This window comes from Hemiscyllium ocellatum, chromosome 15 (assembly GCF_020745735.1).
Source record: "Hemiscyllium ocellatum isolate sHemOce1 chromosome 15, sHemOce1.pat.X.cur, whole genome shotgun sequence".
Classification (NCBI taxonomy): domain Eukaryota; kingdom Metazoa; phylum Chordata; class Chondrichthyes; order Orectolobiformes; family Hemiscylliidae; genus Hemiscyllium; species Hemiscyllium ocellatum.
In genome coordinates this window covers 7,348,230-7,362,065 of record NC_083415.1, presented here as the reverse complement: position 1 = coordinate 7,362,065, position 13,836 = coordinate 7,348,230, and the positions used below count along the sequence as shown (strand labels likewise).

Genomic DNA, 13,836 nt, shown 5'->3' with positions numbered 1-13,836 from the left:
GACAAAGTTAAAAATCACAGAACACCAGGTTATTGTCCAATGGGTTTATTTGAAAGCATTAGCTTTCGGAGCGCTGCTCCTTCATCAAGTAACTGTGGAGCAGGACCATAAGACTCAGAATTTATGGCAAAAAATTAGTGTCATGCAGCCGAAATGATATATTGAACAAACCTAGATTTTTAAATCTTTCATCTTTTAGAATGATTTGGAGATGCCAGTGTTAGATTGGGGTGGACAAAGTTAAAACTCACACAACACCAGGTTATAGTCCAACAGGTTTAATTGGAAGCACTAGCTTTCGGAGCGACGCTCCTTCATCAGGTGGTTGATGAAGGTGGTTGATGAGCCACCTGACGAAGGAGCGACGCTCTGAAAGCTAGTGCTTCCAATTAAACCTGTTGGACTATAACCTGGTGTGTAATCTTTTAGAATGGGTTTGCTGGTTTCGGTTCTTTGATATGTAAATCCCAGAACTTCTTTTAAGTCACATTCTCAAGACAACTTAAGGTTTTATAACAAAAGGTGACATCTCAGCTCAGACAATGCATTAAAGGTGTGAGGTTAGAGTCTGTCTGTATCCCAATCTTGAGTCAGACTGGTTCTATTTCCAAAGTGGAATTTACAAAATATTACATGAATTGACTGCTTGCAGGCTGCGCATTTTTTGAGTAAAGTAGAATGTTTCTGCAAATACAAATGCACCCATAGACTTATATGTGTATGAGTGTGTAGGAGTGAGAGACAGATTATGTGTGTGCATGTGAGTGTGTGTGTGTGAGTGAGTGAGTGTGAGTGCACATGTGAAAGTGTGTGTTTGTGTGTGTGTGTAAACTTGGAAGAGTGTGTGTGTGAGTGTGACAGAGTATAAGCCTGTGAGAGGGTGCATGCATGGGTGTGAGTGTGGAGGTAATATGTGTGTGCATGTGAAAGAACCAAAACCAGCAAACCCATTCTAAAAGATGAAGGACTTAGCAATCTAAGTTTGTTCAATATATCATTTCAGTTGCATGTAATCTTTTGCTGTAAATTCAGTGACTTATGGTCCTGCTTCACCTACACCTGATGAAGGAGCAGCGCTCCAAAAGCTAGTGTTTCCAAATAAACCTGTTGGACTATAACCTGGTGTTATGTTGTTTTTAACTTTGAATACTACAGTCCAACACCAGCTCCTCCAAATCATTGATCTATAAGGACAGACTGAATAGGCTGGGGCTATTTTCCCTGGAGTTTCAGAGGCTGAAAGGTGACCTTATAGATGCTTATAAAATCATGAGGAGCATGGATAGGATGAATAGCCAAGGTCTTTTCCCTAAGAAAAGGCAGTCCAAAAATAGAAGGAATAGGTTTAAGGTGAGAGGGAAAAATTTCAAAGGGACCTAAGGGACAACTTTTTCACACAGAAAGTGGTGCGTATATGGAATGAGCTGTCAGAGGAAGTGGTGGAGGCTGGTACAATGACAGTAATAAAAAGGCATCTGGATGGGTAAATGAGAAGGAAGGTTAACAGGGAAATGGGCCAACTGTTGGCAAATGGGGTCTGGATTAATTTAAGTGACATGGTCAGCATGGACGTGTTGGACCGAAGGGTTTATTTCCATGCTGTAGAGCTCCAGGACTCGAAGAGAGTGCTTATAGAAGGAATGGGGCCAAACAGAGGATTTACACATGGAGGAAGAGGCATGTCCAATGTGTTAAATGAATATTTTGCATCTGTCTTTACAAAAATTGAAGATGCTGCCTGACAGAGGAGGACACTCTTTCACCAGAAGGATTCAAAATTAATCGGAAGAAATCTGGCATAGATTGATAAGACATCTGGACCAGATGGGATGTGTCTGGGGATTTTGAAGGAAGTGAGGGTAGAAAGCGCAGAGGCACTAGTTATAATATTTCAGTCTTCCCTGGATTCCTGGGAAGTGCTAGGAGACTGGAGGATGAATGGTCTTTGTCAGTTAAATTTGTAAGGATAATCCCAGCAGTTGTAGACTGATCACTTTAACTTCAATGGTGAGGAACCTTCTACAAATAATTATTCACAGCAGCATGATGGCTCAGTGGTTAGTACTGCTGCCTCACAGTGCCAGGGATCCAAGTTCAATTCCAGCCTTGGGCTGTCTGTGTGGAGTGTGCACATTCTCTCCATGTCTGCGTGGCTTTCCTCCGTGTGGTCTAGTTTCCTCCCACAGTACAAAGATGGTTAGTTGGATTAGCCATGCTAAATTGGCACGGATTTCTGAAGGGAAAATTCATGTTTGACTAATTTGCGAGAGATTTTTGAAGAAGTACCAGAAAGGCTCAATAAGGGTAACGCTATTGATGTGGTTTACATGGACTTCTAGAAGGCAATGATACTGTGGCATACACTAGTCTTATGAGGAAAGGTATCAAAGGGATAGTAGCAATGTGGATACAAAATTGGATGAGTGGTAGGAAACAGAGTAATAATCAATTAAACAAACATAGAATGCTGTAGAAACTCAGTAAGTCAGGCAGCAGCTGTAGAGGGAAAACAGGAACAAACATTTTGAGTCCGATATGACTTTAGAATCAGATGGTCGATGAATAGTTTTAAGATTGGAGGAAGGTTTGGTGTGGACTTTCCTAAGGTTCAGTATTGGGATGCTTCCTTTTCCTGATGTTCATTTGGTGAGCTGGATTTTGGGGTGCAAGGTAAATTACAGAGCTTGCAGATGACACTAAACTTGGAAGTGAGCAGGACAGAGTGAGCGGAATGCTAAATGGAATGCAAGAGCAAGGAAATAATGTTGAACTTGTACCAAGATTCCTGCCAGACCTCAACTGGAATATTGTGTGCAGTTGTGGGCACCACATTATAGCAAAGTTGGGAATGCTTTGAAGAGAGTGCAAAGGGATTTACTGGGATGGCTGCTGGAGGGATGAGAAACTTCAGTGATGAGGATAAATTGAAGAAGTTGGGACTGATCTCCTCGGAGAGAAGAACGCTGAAAGGAGATCTGATCGAGGTTTCCAAAATCATGAACGAATTGGGTAAAGTACATAGGGAGAGGCTGGTCTATCATATCTTTCTCCCATCAAGACTCATGCTCTACCCCTCCTTTTGATGCATGTAGCCCCTCCCTCTCACCCTCTCCACTGTCCCACAATGCCAATGCTACATGGCCTACTCACTCGCTAAGAACATCTCAGACCATCTCCTCCAGATGCATCCACACTTTCAGCTCTGTCAGCCACTTCCATCTCTCTTAATACTTCCCGTTCACTCAACAGTCCCCAAATGGGGCAGGAAGAGCTACTTCAGCCAGTGAGCTGCCTGGCACTAAACTCTCACCCCTCGTGTGGAGACCACCCTGACTCTGATTGACTGATTGTGTCTAAAAACCATCCTCTGCACTCGTATCAGAGACTGCCCTTGGCTTACGGTGCAGGACCCTCAGTCCGATAGCTATCTCCCTTACCTTGACTGAGGATGATGAACTGGCTTTGTGTCTGTAATAAATGACAAGGCAGTACAGAAGTATGGTGAGCCTGGTATCTCTGCCTGAGGAGGGCAGACTGCAAAAAGCTCTGGGCATTAAAGAGAGTGAGTACAAAGTGAGTAAGTGAGCAGCCTTACGATGCTGGGTACTTGGTACGGTGTGGAAAATGGTCTTGTAGCAAGGAGTTGGTGAGCCTCACAATCATACAGGGGCACTGTACTGTGTACTGTATGTGGGTCAGAGCTGTGCCATACTGACACAGGTATGACTCCACCTTTGGTGGGTGTGGGGTGCATGCAGTCAGTGCCCTGCAGTGGACTCTAGGAAACAGGAGGTCTTGAGAAGTAAGTGGCGATCTGAAGTTGCCAGGTATCGGCTCTGACATCCACATTGGTAATTGTTGATGTCTCGTTTCCTCAAGGCAGGTAGCAGTTTGCATATTCATAAGGCAAGATATGTCCTTTCTCAATCCACATTTCTCCCTGTGCAACTTCTTGTTACTCTCACTATCTCACTGACAGTTCCATATACTCTCACTGTATCTCATTTCCAGTCACTGCCACTCCCAGTATCAATCCCATCAATACAGTGATATTCTCTGGATATCTAGCTGTTGTACTGTACCTTTCGTGGGAGTGACGCATGAATGGCCACATCCATTCTTACAGCATTTCTGATTCCCTGGGCAGTCACTGTCGACTGCACATGCTTCCCCACACAGACGGACTCCGACACTTTTCTGAGGACAAGACCCTGGTTTTCCTGAAGGAATGAAACACATCACAGTTAGGGCTGGAAATGTTCATCAAATATCAAATTAATCCTTGCGGTTACTGGTCTGATATCCCCTGTGTGATCCCGGCACCCTTTGTGTCCCTTATATTGTGGGCGGCACGGTGGCACAGTGGTTAGCATTGCTGCCTCACAGCGCTAGAGACTTGGGTTCAATTGCTGCCTTGGGCAACTGACTGTGTGGAGTTTGCACATTCTCCCTGTGTCTGCGTGGGTTTCCTCCGGGTGCTCCAGTTTCCTCCCACAATCCAAAAAATGTGCAGGTTAGGTGAATTGGCCATGCTAAATTGCCCGTAGTGTTAGGTGAAGGGGTAAATGTAGGGGAATGGGTCTGGGTGGGTTACTCTTCAGAGAGTCGGTGTGGACTTGTTGGGCCGAAGGGCCTGTTTCCACACTGTAAGTAAAGTAATCTAATCTATTCTCTGTGAATGATGATACAAATCCCAATTGCTCTGCATGTGCTTAATATTAATTCCCTTTATGAGGGTTGGGAGTTGAAAACTAGGGGGCATATTTTTAAGGTGGGAGGAGAAAGATTTAAAAGGGACCCGGGGCAATACTTTCACACATGTTTCGTGCATGGAATGAACTGCCACAGGAAGTCATAGATGCTGGTAAAGTTGCAACATTTATAAGATATTTGGACAGGTACATGAATAGGAAACATTTAGAGGGATTGGGCCAAATGCAGGAAAGTGAGACTAGATTAACTTGGGGAACCTGATTGGCATAGACTAGTTGGACCGAAGGGTCTGTTTCTGTGCTGAGATTAGAGTGGTGCCCACCCACTGTTTCTGTGCTGAGATTAGAGTGGTGCCCACCCACTGTTTCTGTGCTGAATGACTCAATGCCTGTACTTGAGTACTAACCCCTGTTACTGTTTATATACAGGCGTTTGATTATACAAATTAAGAACAGGAGTAGGCCATTCAGCTCCTTCAACCTGCTCTGTTATTCAATAAGATCACGGCCGATCTGATTATTTCACATTTCTACTTACTCCCGATAAGCACCTCCTTTGCTTATCATTGATATATTTGCATCTGCCCAAAAAATATTCAAGAACTCTACTCCCAGCCCCTTTTCAGGTTCCAAAGACCCACAACTTTCCACGGGAACAAGAATTCACCTCGTCTCTGTCTTTAAAAAGTCATCATCCCCTTCTGTTTAAACGTGATTCTCAGGACTGGTTTCTCTCATAGGACAAAACTCTGTCTCCATGTTTCTTTGTAAAGACCCCTCAGGATCTAATGTGTTTCAATCCAGTTGTCTCTACTATAAACCCATAACACTATAGTGAAGTTACAGCACAGTTAGAGGCCATTTAGCCCATCATGTCTGTGCTAGTTGAATAAACGAGATGCCTATTTTAATCTTACTTTCCAGGACCTAGTCTGTGCAGGTTCCAGAAATTCGGATACAGATCCATGTTCCTCTTCCATGTGACTGAAGCTTTTCACCTCCATGCCCAAACTGGGTGGTGAATTCCAAACACCCATTGTCTCCAGGTGAAAAATCTTTTCTCATGTACCCTTAATCCTCCTATTAACTATTTGTGCCCCCTGTTAATGGACCAGGCACAATCCCCAACTCCTCCACACTCACTTTCAGGTATTAGTTTAGTAAACCTTGTATTTACATCCTTCTTTACATAAGGGGATTGGTACGCCCTAAATGCAAGTACATAACTAATATGATCTCTCTGGAGTTCTGTTGAACAAGAGTCATAAAGTCATAGAGATGTACAGCATGGAAACAGACCCTTCGGTCCAACCCATCCATGCCGACCAGATATCCCAACCCAATCTAGTCCCACCTGCCATCACCCGGCCCATATCCCTCCAAACCCTCCCTATTCATATACCCATTCAAATGCCTCTTAAATGTTGCAATTGTACCAGCCTCCATCACATTCCCTGGCAGCTCATTCCACACACGCACCACACTCTGTGTGAAAAAGTTGCCTCTTAGGTTCCTTTTACATCTTTTCCCTCTCACCCTAAACCTATGCCCTCTAGTTCTGGACTACCCCCCCCCCAGGGAAAAGACCACGTCTATTTAGAACATAGAGCATAGAACATTCCAGCGCAGTACAGGTCCTTCAGCCCTCGATGTAGCACTGACCTGTGTAACTAATCTGAAGCCTATCTATCCTACACTATTCCATTTTCGTCCACATGTTTATCCAATGAACCACTTAAATGCCCTTCAACCAAGTCCACTACTGTTGTAGGCAGGCTGTTCCACGCCCTTACTACTCTCTGAGTAAAGAAACTACCTCTGATATCTGACCCATATATATGACCCTTCAATTTAAAGCTATGTCCACTTGTGCTAGCCATCACCATTCGAGGAAAAAACTCTCTGTCTACCCTATCTAACTCTCTGAATATCCTCTCCCTCAGCCTCCGGCGCTCCAGGGAAAACAGCCCCAGCCTATTCAGCCTCTCCCTATAGCTCAAACCCTCCAACCCAGGCAACGGAAGAATATCATCCCTCCTTTTAAGTTTGCCTCCTTTTGTGTTTGATAACATTAATGTTATAAAAATACTTTAATGATAACAAGAACATTTTATGAGCTTTGCTAATTCCTTGCTGTAGCTACATACTAACCTTTTATGATCTATTCACAAACGAATCAACATCGCTCTGTGACCCAGAGCCCTATAATCTGTTATAACTCAAAACTAGTCTTTGTTGTTCTCTGTGTACATTGCTGTCAATCTCGGTGCTCCTGGGGATACTGCAGTAAATCACTCACACTCAGAAATACATTTCTGCAAATCCACTGCCCTATCACAGTGTGGCTAGATCAAAATCCTGGAATTCCTTCCCTGACGGCACCATGGGAGTACTGACAGCACCCCCTCCCTCCTCACCGCCCCCACCCAGAATTGCACTCATACAACAATACAGCTCACCAGCTCCTTTTGCAGGCAACTAGGGATGGGCAATAAATGTTGGCCCAGCCAGTGATGATAACATCCCATGAACAAGCAAAGTAAAAAAAATCACTGTCTAGCTCACTTCCATTCCCTGAGTGTTTGATCTCAGGCCCTTAATGACTAAGGTGCACAGCTCCTTGAAAGTGGAATCATAGGTAGACAAGTGGTTTAGTACGCTTGCCTTGATTGGTCAGGACAGTGAGTACAGGAGTTGGGACGTCATGTTGCAGCTGTACAGGACATTGGTGAGGCCACTTTTAGAATACTGCACACAGTTCTGATCACCCTTCCACAGGCAGGATATTGTTAAGCTTGAGAAGTTATAGAATAGATTAACAAGGATGTTGCCGTGTTGGAGGATTTGAGCTAGAGCGAGAGGCTGAATTGGCTGGCGCTGTTTTCCCTGGGGTGTCGGAGGCTGAGGGGTGACCTTAGAGAGATTTATAAAATCATGAGGGGCGTGGATAGATCTTTTTCCCTGGGGTTGGTGAGTCCAAAACTAGAGGGCATAGATTTAAGATGAGAGGGGAAAGATATAAGAAGGACCCAAGAGATAATGGTTTTTCATGCAGAGGGTGGTGTGTATATGGAATACGTTGTTGGAGGAAGTGGTGGAGGCTGATGCAATTACAGCATTTAAAAGGCATCTGGATGGGTACATGAATAGGAAGGATATAGAGGGATATGGGCCAAGTGCTGGCAAATGGGACTAGATTAATTTAGAATCTCTGGTCAGCATGGATGAATTAGGGACCAAGGGTTCTTGTGAGGTGCTAAATCCAAGTGAAGGAAAAGAGTAAATAATATCAGAAAACAAATAGACCAATCACTAAAGGGCGTGCCAAACATTAGTGTAGCCATAAGAAGAAAACATCAGTTTGGTTTTATTTCCAGAGGCTGGGATTTGAAAAGTAACAAAAGGAACTTGATTTGCCTGCACCATTGAAGACAGTGTGCAGTTCCGGTCATCATTTTATAAAAAAATCTTGAGGATGGACAGAAAATTTATAAATGATTTCAGGCTTACGCAGCATGGAAGGATTGATAGGATGGGTCTCTATTACCATGTAAAATGAAGGATCCAGCGGACATTTTAAAATGACCGATTTTGATCGAGAAGATACAGAGAGAGTGGTTCCTCATGGAGGGGAAGAGTTGCCCACATAAGCTGATCCCCAAGAAATCCAGTTGGCCATTCAAAAGGAAGCTCTTTACACAGAGACTGTTGAGAAGATGGAACTGGCCATGACAGGGAGTGGGGAGGTGAATGGTGTTGACACATACAAGGGGAAACCTGATAAACATGGGAAGGAGAAGGTAATATAGAATGATGATGATAGGTTTGTCAAGAAAGATGGCAAGATACTCAGGTGCAGCATAAATTCAGTGTCCCTTACTCTCTTTGTCCTTTATAATAATACCTTGTACACTCTGTATAGATCTCAGAATCCTTAATATTCTGTGTGAAATACACATTAAGTATGCACAGCTTGCTGTCAGAAGCAGGTGGAAGGTCATTGGAGGAGGTCAGGCAGAGCCAAGCCCACAGCAACAGGTAAGACACAGCTGTACAAGATGGAAGGACGAGGAGGAAGAGAATGATCGGGGATTTGTTGGTTAGAGGAACAGAGAGAGCCAGCAAGGTGAACTGCTTCCCAGGGACCAGACTCAAGGATATCACAGAACAACTGCATGAACCTCTTCAAGGGAAGGGTGAGCAGTCTACATCAATGTCAACCATGTAGATTGGAGGAGGAATGTGGTCCGGCATTCAGGGAGAATGGAGAGGACCAAATCTGCAAGGAGACTACAGACTGGTTAGAATGGGGGATTTCCATATGTAGACCAAAAGACCATATGACATAGGAGCAGACATTAGGCCATTCAGCCCATTGAGTCTGCTCCACCATTCAATCATTGCTGATAAGTTTCTCAACTTAATTCTCCCGCTTTCTCCCCAAAACTCTTGATACTCAGGAACCTACCTATCTTTGTCTTAAATATACTTTGTCTTAAATGACCTGGCCTCTACAGCCTTCTGTGGCAATAAATTCCATAGATTCACCACTCTCTGGCTGAAGAAGTTTCTCTTTATGTTCATTCTAAAAGGGTCTTCCCTTTACTCTAAGGCTGTGCCCTCGGGTCCCAGTCTCTTCTACCAATGGAAATATCTTCCCAACATCCACTCCCAATGTCCAGGCCATTCAGTGTTCTGTATGTTTCAGTTAGATTCCCCTCCCCCCCTCCCCCCCACTTCTAAAGTCCATTGAGTACACACCCAGAGTCCTCAAACATCCCTCACATGTTAAGCTTTTCCTTCCTGGGGCCATTCTCGTGAACCTCCTGTGGACCCACTCCAAGGCCAGTACATCCTTCCTGAGATATGGGGCCCAAAACTGCACACAATATTCCAAATGTGGTCTGACCAGAGTCTTATAGAGCCTCAGAAGTACATCGCTGCTTTTATATTCAAGGCCTCTCAAAATAAATTCTGACATTGCATTTGCCTTCCTAATGACTGACTCACCTGCAGGTTTACCCTGAGAGAATCCTGGACTAGAATTCCCAAGTCTCTTTGCACTTCAGACTTCTGAATTTTCTCTCCATTTTGAAAATACTCCATGTCTCTATTCTTCCTACCAAAGTGCATGACCTCGCACTTTCCCACATTGTACTCCATCTGCCACTTCATTGCCCACTCTCCTAACTTGTCCAAATCCTTCTGCAGCCTCCCCACCTCCTTAATGCTACCTGGCTCTCTATCTATCCTTGTATCATCTGCAAACTTAGCCAGAATGCCCTCAGTTCCTTTATCTAGATCATTAATGTAGGAAGTGAAAAGTTGAGGTCCCAACATTGAGCCTTACAGGACACCACGTGTCACCAGCTGCCATCCTGAGAAAGACCCTTTTATCTCCACTGTCTGCTTCCTGCCACACAGCCAAGCTTCTCTCCATGCTAGCACCTTGCCTCTGACACCATGGGCCCTTTATCTTCCTCAGTAGCCTCTTGTGTGGCACCTTATCAAAGACTTTCATGAAGTTTAGGTAGATAACATCCATTGGCTTTCCTTGGTCTAACCTGCTCATTATTCCCTCAAAGAATCCTAACAGATTCGTCAGGTATGGCCTCCCCTTGATAAAACTATGCTGACTTTGCCCTATGTTACCATACATTTCCAAGTATTCAGAAATCTCATCCTTCACAATGGATTCCAGAATTTTACCCATGACTGAGGTTAGGGTAATCAGCCTGTAATTTTCCACCTTTTGCCTTACTCCCTTTTTAAACTAGGGTGTCACATTAGTGATTTTTCAGTCCTCTGGGACCCTTCATGATTCTAGTGATTCCTAAGAGATCACGAGTAACACCTCCACTATCTCTTCAGCTATCTCCCCTGGAACTTTGGCATCTCCCCTAGTCCATCTCGTCCAAGTGATGTATTCACCTTCAGGTCATTCAGTTTTCCTAGCACCTTCTCCTCGATGATGACCACCATACTCAGCTCTGCCCCCTCACTGTCTTGAATTTTTGGGATATAATTTGTGTCTTCCATTGTGAAGACTGATCCAAAATAATTACTCAGTTCCTCAGCCATTACCTGTTCCTGAGTGGGCTCCACCACAAGCTGCTCCAGAAAACTATCTCGTAGACGTTCCACAAATTCCTTTTCTTGCAATCCACTGCCAACCTGATTTTCCCAGTCCACCTGCGAATTGAAATCCCTCGTGATCACTGTAACCTTGCCTTTCCTACACGCCTTCTCTATCTTCCAGTGTATCCTGTGCCCCAGCTCCTGACCATATTTGGAAGTCTGCACATAACTCCAAGTAGGGATGTTTTAACCTTTGTGTTTACTCAATTCTACCCACACAGATTCTACACCATCTGACCCGATTTCATTTCTTACTATTGATTTAATTTCATTTCTTACTAATGAGGCAACCCCACCCCTTCTGCCCACCTGTCTATCTTTTTGATAGGATGTATATCCTTGAATATTCATAACACTTGCAGCCATGTCTCTGTGATACCTACCAATCTCAATCTGCGCCACAAACTTGTTTACTGAATTCCTTATACTGCATGCATTCAGATGTAACATCCACAGTCCTGTAATAACTGTCCCTCTTCTCATAGAACATAGAACATAGAAAAGTACAGCACAGAACAGGCCCTTAGGCCCACACTGTTGTGGGCCTAATGTAAAATATAATAATTTAACCTACGCCCCCCCTCAACTCACTGCTGTCCATGTGCATGTTCAGCAGTCGCTTAAATGTCCCCAATGACTCTGCTTCCACCACCACCGCTGGCAACACATTCCATGCGTTCACAACTCTCTGCGTAAAGAACCTATCTCTGATGTCTCCTCTATACCTTCCTCCTAATATCTTCAAACTATGACCCCTCGTACCCGTCAATCCTGCCCTGGGGAATTGTCATTGTCATTTGTTTATCCAACGTGCTTGAAGTTTGATTGCTAACCTTTTCCATACACTGTCCTATTTGTGTCTGTGCTGGAGATTTTAACAACCTCTCCTGAGTTCTGCACCCTTACCTCCTCCTTTAATTTGGGTTTTCTGATTTCCCCGAGAACTGAGGCCTCCGCCTCTTCCCCAAACTGCCCCCCACCCTTTAGTTTAAAGCCCTGTCTACAGCCCTAGTTACGTGAATCGCTAGGACTCTGATCCCAGCATGGTCCAGATGAAGACTCTCCCATCGGAACAGGTCCTTTCTTCCCATACTGTCCCATGAAGGCAAATGTGCTTCTCTCCCACCAGCCTTTGAGGCACGCATTTAATTGTTTAATCTTATTGTGGTGGCTAAGGCTGTATTTCCAGAGGTTGGTAGGCTGGAATAGTGGCCTATCCTTTAGGTAGGCTGGAATGGTGACCTACCCTTTGGTAGGCTGGAATGACGGCCTACCCTTTTGGTAAGCTGGAATAGTGGCCTATCCTTTAGGTAGGCTGGAATGGCGGCCTACCCTTTGGTAGGCTGGAATGGCGGCCTACCCTTTGGTAGGCTGGAATGGTGGTAATGTTAAGAGGCAGTGTGGGGCAGTTGGTGTTCAGAAGAATTTTGTATATCAGCACTTGTCAAGTGGAACAAGTAATGAGGCACAGCCAGATCTGAGATATAATGGGCCAATGGGCCAGGATCATAAGATTTTGGATGATGATGGAAAATGAGATTTGTCAATCTGGAGTTGGGGGGGGTGGGGGGAGGAGAAGGTCGGATAAACCAATCCAGAGCTCCCACATTCTCAACCTTTCCTTTCTGTAGGGTGTGGTAACCCTCAGTTCAAAGCATACCAATCATTTTCATTTCTCATGACAGAGCAGCCCTATGGCCTTCTGGGGCTGTTGCAGCTTTATAGAATATGAGTTGGTATACACATACAGTAGTGTGCGGTTCCTCTCACACAACAGGAACGACAATGATCACACAAGGGAGAGAGAATGGAGAAGGGATTCACCAGGATGATGCTGAAACAAGAGTATTTCAGTTATAAAGAGAGGTTAGACAGGCTGGGGTTATTTTCCTTGGACCAGGGAAGGCTGAGGGGGAAACTGTACAAAGTTCTGAAGGACACAAACAGGGTGGATGGGGAGAAACTTTCTCCTTTAGTACATAGGACATAGAACATTACAGCACAGCACAGGCCCTTCAGCCCTCGATGCTGCACTGACCTGTGGAACTAAGGAGTTAATACCCAGGGGACACAGTTTTAAAGTAAGGAGCAGGAGGTTTGGAGGGAATTTGAGGACTTTCACCCAGAGGGATGGGGACACCTGCAACTCACAGCCTGAAAGGACAATAGAGACATGAACCCTTAAGGTATTTATGATTCGCACTATTCAAGGTAAAGGGGAGTAGCAGCAGAGAGGCACTAAACCATAATGTTCTTCCAGAGAGATAGTATAGATGCAATGGGTTGAACTGCCTCCTCCTGAAACATAATCCTTCTGTGACTCTCTATCTAACTTTGCCATCCCTGCCATTTCATTACTCTCAATGCAATTAACAAGGACTTCTCTTGAGTAACTCACCTTGTCCTTGGTGTTTTCTGCAAACTACTTTACTCTCTCTCTCAACCTTAACCTCACTCACTGTTACTCTCACTGTGTCTCAATGCCAGTCCCTGTTTAGTCAATCTGGAGTGAGAATAATCACTAACTTCAGTGGAGCCTGGCCAGATAGACTGCAACCCAACACTGGCAGGAAAAACAGTTGGTGAACAAAAGGTGAAAGTCTGGGTACAGTTTAGGTCCATTCCCTCAACGAGGGAGGGGGGGGGAGGAGGATAAACCAATCCAGAGCTCCCTCATTCTCAACCTTTCCTTTCTTAGTCTTAGTCTCCATCTCACTCTCTGCTACTCGCAAGTTATCTCAATACCAGTCCCTGTTAATCTCACTGTAAATGTCATCAATACAATGACATTCCCCCTGTATCCAGTTGTCAGATTTGGATTTAATTTGTTTTATTATTGTCACATAAACCAAGAAACAGTGAAAAGTATTGTTTTGTGTCCTATCAGACAAAGCGTGCCTTATATAACTACATCATGGTAATAGAACAGATTGCACCACATAGCGTTAGAGAAAGATCAACTTTAATATATGTGGCTGCTTCTGAT

The 13,836-nt window shown here is 44.3% G+C and overlaps 1 protein-coding gene across 1 annotated transcript in view; it reads right to left on the bottom strand.

Moving 5' to 3' along the window:
* The window catches only part of LOC132822639 (keratin-associated protein 5-1-like), a 189,506-nt gene that overhangs the window by 150,174 nt on the left and 25,496 nt on the right, over positions 1–13,836 (bottom strand). Inside the window, exon 8 of the mRNA XM_060835885.1 lies at positions 4,083–4,220. Coding sequence (XP_060691868.1) covers positions 4,083–4,220 — 138 coding nt within the window. The remainder of the gene's footprint in view (positions 1–4,082; positions 4,221–13,836) is intronic.